This window comes from Engraulis encrasicolus, chromosome 3 (genome assembly GCF_034702125.1).
Source record: "Engraulis encrasicolus isolate BLACKSEA-1 chromosome 3, IST_EnEncr_1.0, whole genome shotgun sequence".
Lineage (NCBI taxonomy): Eukaryota > Metazoa > Chordata > Actinopteri > Clupeiformes > Engraulidae > Engraulis > Engraulis encrasicolus.
In genome coordinates this window covers 28,340,972-28,349,959 of record NC_085859.1, presented here as the reverse complement: position 1 = coordinate 28,349,959, position 8,988 = coordinate 28,340,972, and the positions used below count along the sequence as shown (strand labels likewise).

The 8,988-nt window shown below is 41.9% G+C and overlaps 1 protein-coding gene across 1 annotated transcript in view; it reads left to right on the top strand.

Annotated features, from left to right (window-relative positions):
- Positions 1-8,988, top strand: part of msh3 (mutS homolog 3 (E. coli)) — a 91,042-nt gene that overhangs the window by 33,127 nt on the left and 48,927 nt on the right. The window contains exons 11-12 of the mRNA XM_063193709.1: positions 2,505-2,637; positions 8,150-8,337. Coding sequence (XP_063049779.1) covers positions 2,505-2,637; positions 8,150-8,337 — 321 coding nt within the window. The remainder of the gene's footprint in view (positions 1-2,504; positions 2,638-8,149; positions 8,338-8,988) is intronic.

The following is an 8,988-nucleotide window of genomic DNA, read 5'->3' as shown; positions in this document are numbered from 1 at the left end:
TTACACTTCATTTATCTTTTATGCTTTCACATGTTGGGATTCGCTTTCATTTTGACGTGACTCCAGTGAGAATAGTCTATGGAGATTGAGAGATGATAGTCTTGAGTTAGAGAGATGGGCGGCTCAATTCCAACTGGTAAACTCTTATCCAAGTGTTGCAAGGTTGTTGCTATATTAAATTTGTCTTACCTCATGAAGGCCCCAGTTAACCCCTTCACGTTACACTCAGCAGATAGTTTGTGTAATAAAGTAGAGGAGACGAGAGTAAACAGAGAGCAGTGCAGACTGAGCTGTTAGAGCTGAGAAAGATGGGAACTGCTGTTGGTGGGTGGTTGACGTTTAAGGGCGTAATGCAAAAAAAAAAGTTTTTTCCAATTCCTGAAAAAAATGATGGAAAAAAAATGGAAAAAATAGAGAAAAATAAAGCACTTAGTGGTCCGTGGAATTTCGCCTTATTGTCCTGCATCAACACATTGCATAGCCATGTCACACCGCAGGAAAATGAAGTCACACCACAGGATATTCACTGCATTATGGCCATTTTAATCTTTTTGTATACATGACTGACATCTGACCTCATGCTAACTTGATAATGATATTGTGTTTAATCTTAATATGCGTTTTCATTTATAAAAAACTTTTTTTTCCTTCTATAAGAGCAGTCACACCACAGGACACCATAAAATGAACCTAAGCATTGCGTGACAGAAACATTGCAATATGAAGGCATACTGTATTAAGAGGTTAATAGTCACCTTAATCTTCCACAGCACTCTCCAATAACTGAGGTACTGACTGGTTAGGAGCCAGTCTTTAAGACCCTTGTAGTTGGCCTTGCAGCTGCCCATTCACAAACATTGACATACATATCACCCCACAGGATGCAATTTGTGTTACGAAATTGAACTTGTAGTTAATATTACTGTCTTGAGTTTTTTTCACATTCACATATCTTAATATAAAGTTAATATTTATGCAATCATGCTAAATGCTTCATAATTTTTTCAAAATGTTGTTGGTTAATTTATATATATATTATATTCCAGGTTTCATTAATGTTAGTCACACCGCAGGATATTTGACGTATAAACCTTTACTTAAATCTTAACAAAAATGTTTTTTTTTCTCATCTAAGACTAATATGAAACATAATGTACCACATCTTGTTTCATTGACATTTGTTTTTTAAAGGAAAAATAACAGTTTTGTAGGTTTTTAACCAATGTTACGAAAAAAGCAAGGCGTCACGTCAACCACCCTGGTACAGCAAAATTCATCAAATCTTTGTCTAGATACAAACATCTTCTTTCACCATTGGATTATGGTTGGCTCTGTTGTTATTGACACCATATAAATGCTGATTCGATCGCACTTTATGTTATCATTTTTTCTGTAACACTGCTTCATCCTTGTGGATGATGGGCAAATTCATTCAAGTGTGAAATACAATTTCTGACCAAGGAATGTAACATTGTAATGGAAATTGAACGCTGTGTATGGGAACTGAAAATCTTGGCAGAAACATTTCTAACGACACTGACTCATTGACTGCTACAGTATTTTTTGTGTGGAAGCCGCTTGTACTGTATGGACGTAGGTGATATTGTGAAATATGGTGGCAGATGGTTTGTTTTGGTTGTATTTCATACTGAATTTGATTTATCCTCAAGGGAGGAGAGAGGCCACGCTTTCAATTTTAGCCAAGAAAGCAAAAGCATGACATTGTTTCCCATGATGCATTGGTACGGGTCTCAGGGCCTGTGTCCACAGCTGCCGACAGACAGACAGCAGTCAATCTTGATAATTTCATCACCGCAGTTGGATACAGCTAGCCTGGCTCTCGCGCAGACCCTTCACGCTTCGTGCATCTTCCTTAAACTTTGTGAATATCCATCTGCGTGAGAACCAGGTTAGGATACAGCCACTCGATTAATAAGATAAATGCTAAATCGCACGGCAGACAAAGAGACAAGAATATTGTCTGTCTATCTGGAATAGATGCAGTGTAATATTCCCAACTTTCCTCACCCTGGATCCCTTGACATGTCTCAAAATCTGTCAACACAATGTTCCTGTGAAACTGTTAAAGAAGTGGATTGTATAAATCTGTATGATTGTATGAACTGTGCTACATAAATACAGTTTTTATATATTTCTGATATTCTGTGTCATATGTTTCTGATAGAGTGTTTGTCTGTGTGTGTGGCTGCATTTGTGTGTGGGTGTGTGCGTTGCCGTGTATGCGTGTGTGTCTGTGTGTCTGTGTGTGTGTGTGTGTGTGTGTGTGTGTGTGTGTGTGTGTGTGTGTGTGTGTGTGTGTGTGTGTGTGTGTGTGTGTGTGTGTGTGTGTGTGTGTGTGTGTGTGTGTGTGTGTGTGTGTGTTGCTGTGTGTGTGTGTGTGTGTGTGTGTGTGTGTGTGTGTGTGTGTGTGTGTGCGTGCGTGCGCGCGTGTCTGTGTGTGTGCGTGCGCGCGCGCGTATTGGTGTGTGTGATCCTGTCTCCAGAGAGATCCGTGAGAGGCAGGATGCGGTGGCGGAGGTGCTGTCGTCTGACTCCAGCGTGCTGCCCGGCCTCACGACCCTCCTCAGCCGCCTGCCAGACCTGGAGAGGGGCATCTGCAGCATCTACCACAAGAAGGTACCACGCGAAAAAAAGAGGAAGAAGTTTACCGCAAGCTTGTTTGACTTATTGTTCTTCCATGCAGTTTCGCTCTGAGCAGAAGAGCAAAAAGTCAAAACAAGTGTGCTGTAAACTTTCTTTCTTTTTTAAAGTATTGAATATTAGGGTGGGAGACGTGACGTCTTGTTTTTTCGTAACATTGGTTAAAAACCTACAAAACTGTTATTTTCCTTTAAAAAACAAATGTCAATGAAAGAAGATGTGGTACATTATGTTTCATATTAGTCTTAGATGAGAAGAAACATTTTTGTTAAGATTTATGCAAAGGTTTATATGTCAAATTTCCTGCGGTGTGACTGTAACATTAATGAAACAATATATAATAATATATATATAAATTAACCACCAACATTTTGAATAATGTATGAAGCATTTGGCATGATTGCATAAATCTTAACTTTAGATTAAGATATGTGAATGTGGAAAAAACTCAAGACAGTAATATTAACTACAAGTTCAATTTCGTAACACAAATTGCGTCCTGTGGGGTGACATGTATGTCAATGTTTGTGAATGGGCAGCTGCAAGGCCAACTACAAGGGTCTTAAAGACTGGCTCCTAACCAGTCAGTACCTCAGTTATTGGAGAGTGCTGTGGAAGTTTAAGGTGACTCTTAACCTCTTACTATGTCTTCATATTGCAATCCTTCTGTCACGCAATGCTTAGGTTCATTTTATGGTGTCCTGTGGTGTGACTGCTCTTATAGGAGGAAAAAAAAGTTTTTTTTATTAATGAAAACACATATTAAGATTAAACACAATATCATTATCAAGTTAGCATGAGCTCAGATTTCAGTCATGTATACAAAAGGATTAAAATGGCCATAATGCAGTGAATTCCCTGTGGTGTGACTCCATTTTCCTGTGGTGTGACATGCCTATGCTGTGTTGATGCAGGACACATTTTCCCAAAAATGGCAAAAATAAGGTGAAATTCCACAGACCACTGAGTGCTTTATTTTTTTCTATTTTTTTCCAATTTTTATCCATCATTTTTTTCAGGAATTTGAAAAACTTTTTTTTTTTTTGCGTTACGCCCTTAAACGTCAACCACCCATTATTATCAACACCTACATGTAGAAGCTGTGCATGGAGCTTTTGCAAGGTATCACGTGACTCAGGCATTTATTGCCACTGTCAAAAAGAACAATGAAATTATGTTTGGAAATATCTACAATTTAACTTTGTAAAATTGATTATCTCACCTAGCAGCCAGAAGTATTTTTGCCTGTTTTGGTCTAGTCCTGGCTTCAGTAAAATCACCAGATCAGGCACCATCTCAAGCCCACCAATCATAAGGCAAGTCCCAATGTAGTTCGTTCGCAGACACCAGAATAATCTTGTTCATAGTTTGTTCATCAGGCTGTAAATACTAGTGTGCGTTCAGATCACATTCACCCAAACTATGAACTAGTTTATGAACTACAGTTTATTGAACTAGTTCAAGTACATCACTGGCATTGGCCAAAGCAGTGCAGAGGCCATTTGAACAATAATTACAGTGTTTTGATCCCACCCACAGACAGCAGCTATACGGTGCGAGCGAGTCCAGATAAAAGCCATTTCACATTTAACACTGCAGAATTTGATGAGAAGTGCCAGAAGATGAACTGCTTAACACTGTTCCTCCCATAAATAGGCAGACAACGCTCACTGGACCACCATTCCGATTCAGAAAACTTTATTCTAATTAAGTTTGCAGTCCCCGTCTCCATCAATCAACAATAATACGTAGTATAAATAAATAAAAGGGTTAGACATATATAGAAATACAAGATCTAAAGAAAATAAAAAGTAAATAAGGATGTAAATAGATAAATAAGTAATGAATGATAATAGATGTCATACGAAACCCACTCAAGATACATGATTACATGTAGTAGTTTGGTTCCCCTCAGCTGATTGTGTCGTGTCTTCAGATATGACGTTGGGACATTTTATGCATGCAGCCTGATGGAATTGTCAAAGCTATATATGCAAGCTACACATGCATCTTGTTTGGTATCACAACTTGACTTGCTAGCTACAGAACAGGCCGAGAACCTTTGTTGGCAGTGCGTTGCATCAGCATCAGCGGTGGTATACACTCGCCTCCAAAAGAGTTGTCGCCTATCCATCTGTTTGGAATAACAGCTAATAACCTGACTTTCAATTAATCACTTGGCTTCAGAAGTCACTGATATGAAAGCTACAACCCTCCTGAATGAAAATGTATGCACAAAAATAAATTTCATGCACCAAAGACAGATTGACCCTTTATTGAACACAGACAAGGCAGATTTTCACAAGATAAAAGTTTTGTCGCCTATGGAACATAATGTGAAAATGAGCAGATAAGTCACTTCAAAACACTTCGAATACGCAGAATGGGTGTCATACTTAATCACTGAATCACTCTCACCTCTCCAGAAAATTGACTTTGGCCTTAGGTGTATGTTAAGGGTCATTGTAATCATGGAAAGCAACACAATGAAAATCAATGGAGTTCAATGAGAGATGGTGACATATTCGCTATTCGTAGAGCAATGCATGTTTAACTTCATAATTTAATCAATGACAAAAGCCCTGAAACACCTGCAGCATGCATGCAGCTCCTCATAAGAGCTGTATCTGTACCATGTTTCACTTTATGCACCATTTCTCTTTTTTCATATTCTTCATCTCCAACACCATATAGTTCTGATGCTATCAGTTCTAAAATGGTTGATCTTGGGATCTTGATTTCAGAGTATGAGTCCCATTAGCCTTCATTTTTGTCAGAATTAGGCCTGACATACTCTTGGCTGGCTTTTTTTGAGACAGGACAGTGGGAGAGACTTCTTTGGTGTTAAAGGTGAAGAATTTGGAAAAAATACATGGTGCCTAAAGTCAAACATGGGAGGGATACAGCTCTTATGTGGAGCTGCATGCATGCTGCTGGTGTGTGAGGGCTTTTATCGTTGATTACATCATGAAGTTAAACATTTATTGCTCTACGAATAGCAAATATGTCACCATCTCTCATTGAACTCCATTGATTTTCATTGTGTTGTTTTCCATGATTACAATGACCCTAAACATACACCTAAGGCCAAAGTTGATTTTCTGGAGAGGTGTGAGTGAACCAGTGATTAAGTATGACACCCGATCTGCGTATTTGAAGTGTTTTGAAGTGACTTATCTGCTCATTTTCACATTATGTTCCATAGGCGACAAAACTTTTGTCTCGTCAAAATCTGCCCTGTCTGTGTTCATTAAAGGGTCAATCTTTCTTTGGTGCATGAAATTTATTTTTGTACATACATTTTCATTCGAGAGGGTTGTAGCTTTCATATGAGTGACTTCTGAAGCCAAGTGATTAATTGAAAGTCAGGTTATTAGCTGTTATTCCAAACAGATGGGTAGGCGACAACTCTTTTGGAGGCGAGTGTATTTAGGTTTCCCCTCCATGCCCTCTCCCGACTCCCCGTTCCCCCCGCCTCCACCTTTCCCCCTTGCCCTTCTCTTCCACCCCCCCCCCCCCCCCCCCCCCCTCCCTCCTTCCTCCTAGCCCTCTGTGCCCGTCTCTCTATATTCCCTTGCTCTCCGCAGCGGTGGAAGCAGGAAGAAGGGCACATCGTGCTTAATGAACTGCTCTTCCCAAACGGGGTGTCGCCATTAGGGTAATGAAAAGGGGAACGAGGTGGTTATCGTCTGCGCGTGTGTGTGTGTGTGCGTGTGCGTGTGTGTGTGTGTGTGTGTGTGCGTGTGTGTGCGTGCGTGCCCGTGTGCGTGTGCGTGGGTGGGGCAGGGGCAGGCGGGTAGGCATGGTGTGTGTGTGTGGGTGATGGTTGCCGGTAGAGGGTATGGGGTGGTGGGTGGTGGGCGGGAGCATGGTCTAATAGCGACGGCAGTGAACAGTGGAGGTAGTTATCGTCTAGGGTGGGTGAGGGTGTGCGGGAGAGGGCTGGTTGCCAGGTGGGAGGGTATGGGAGGGTACGGAGGTAGTTATTGTTTATGGTGGGTGAGAGTGTGTGTGTGTGTGGGGTGGGGTGGGGGGGGGTTGGCCAGTGGATGGCATGGGAGGGTAGAGAGGGCTATTGTCTGGGAGGAGAGCAGGTGTGGGGGGAGGGGAGTTAGCAGTGGAAGGTACGGGAGGGGTATGTACCAAGGGGTTGTCTAGGAGCGACAGCTGACATGCGTGTGGGCGCGCCCGTGCGCTCGTGTGCGTGTGTTTGTGTGCACGGTTGTGGGTGTGGAAGGATAATGTTGCGGGTAAAAAGTACAGGAGCATACATTGGAGGTGGGCGGAGGGTAGGTGGTTGTCTCGGAGCCACGGTGGTGGTGGTGGTGGTGGTGATGGTGGGCGCGGTGGGCGCTGGCGTTCATTAGCTTTGTGCACTGCGCTCTCGGGGACCCCGTAACTGATCATTAGAAGAAGACATTTCTCTCTCTCTCTCTGTATGCACGATGTGCGTGCTGCTGTTGTACTGTGCTACCCATGGGTTAGTGAAGTCAGAGCAGACCTCCCACCTCTGCAGATAATAAGAGATCTGCCACTCTATGAAAAGGTTCAAAATATGGTGCGTTTCCTGAACTGCAGAGGAAGTGTTCTGCGTGTGTGCGTACGTGCATACGTGTACATGTGCATGTGAATGCATGTGTTTGCGCAATATTATGGTTGCGTATCTGTGTGTGTGTGTTGTGCGTGCGCATGTGTTTCTATGGACGTGTGCTGTGCATAGTTGGTACGGGTATAGTAATATAGATATTAATTTCCCTCTAATGCCATTTAATGCCATCTTACTAATTTCCTTTATGCAGTGTAATAAATAATGGCATGATAATAGGTTTCCCGTGTCACTCAAAAGGAGATTACATTCTCTTCTCACCTCACGCCTTAGAGTGTGTGTTGTTTCAGCTTCAGATGATGAGATGAGATGACTGGCTGCTAATATTGATTGAAATGCGATACTATTCATTTAGCACCCTCCTACGCAACGTGTTTTTAAAGTCAATGAGCACAGATTGTATGATATTATACATTGGTAGGAAGCCAGTTTCTGAGAGTAGTCAATGCCGATCCAAATTAATAGTGATTTTGTTTTTACTTCTCATAATGACAGCTACCTGCGGTAAGAGAAGGGCTCAAATAGCGCTTTCACTTTCTACTTACTAGATTGAATTCTGACGAGCGGTTTAGTTTCTCTGTTGCCCATAAGATCAGCATGTTATGTTGAGATTGATGTTTTGATAATCTTGTGTCTGCCTTTCTTTCTCTTGCTCTCACTCTCTTCCTCCTCATATCCCATTCCCAATCCTAAACCCCATCTTTCTCTCTTTCTTTCTTTCTTTCTTTCTTTCTTTCTTTCTTTCTTTCTTTCTTTCTTTCTTTCTTTCTTTCTTTCTTTTTCTTTCTTTCTTTCTTTCTTTCTTTCTTTCTTTCTTTCTTTCTTTCTTTCTCTCGTTCTTTCTCTCGTTCTTTCTCTCCACCATTGTCTTCTCCTCTGCAGTGCTCCACTCAGGAGTTCTACCTGATCAGTAGCACGTTAGCAAGGTTAGCTACGGAGCTCCAGAGCGTGGCTCCCCTTGCCCAGGCCCAGCTCCACTCCAGCCTGCTGCAGGGCCTCCTACTGGGCCTGCCGCCACTGCTGGCCCCCGCCAGAGACTTCCTCCGCGTGCTCAACGAGAACGCCGCCAAGTGGGTGAAGGTCACCTCAGGGATGACTTGTGCAGATTTGTGTGGCAGGGACGCTGTTCTGTTAATTTGGGATTATCAAAATATTGATGTCCTGGGTGGTGGCACATCAATTTTGCCATGTAGGAGTTCTTCCCCAACTTCTGGAAGCATAGTATCACACCTTCAAAACGGGGTGCTGTTATTCACAAAGCATACTTTTGACAAGGTGTATCAGCTCAATGCATGAATGACAATATCCAATATAGAGCCACCCACTAAAAATAAAATAAAATAGGAGAGATATTGCCTCCTATCAATGTAGGATCTTGCAACATTTACTCCATAGGAGGTAGGAGAAATAAACTAATTGAATTCAGACATTTAAGTCCAGGTGGAGTGTTAGCTGGAACTGATTCTTTGTAAAAATGGTGCTCTTGGTGGCAGGCTTAGTTCATTGTAAAGGTAGTAGAAGACCAAGACAAACTGCTCACACAAAGGCTTCATGCTGAAGTGTTTTAAATAATGTAATGACTTTTAGTAGAGAATGTGCGCTCAACTCCGAAAAGTTTCTCACAAGGTCTTTGGGTGCGAGCAAACAGCAAAGTTCATATATGGTAAAAAAAAAAGCCGCACTCCCGGATCAATTTCTTGCAGTTTTAATACTGGGTTAGC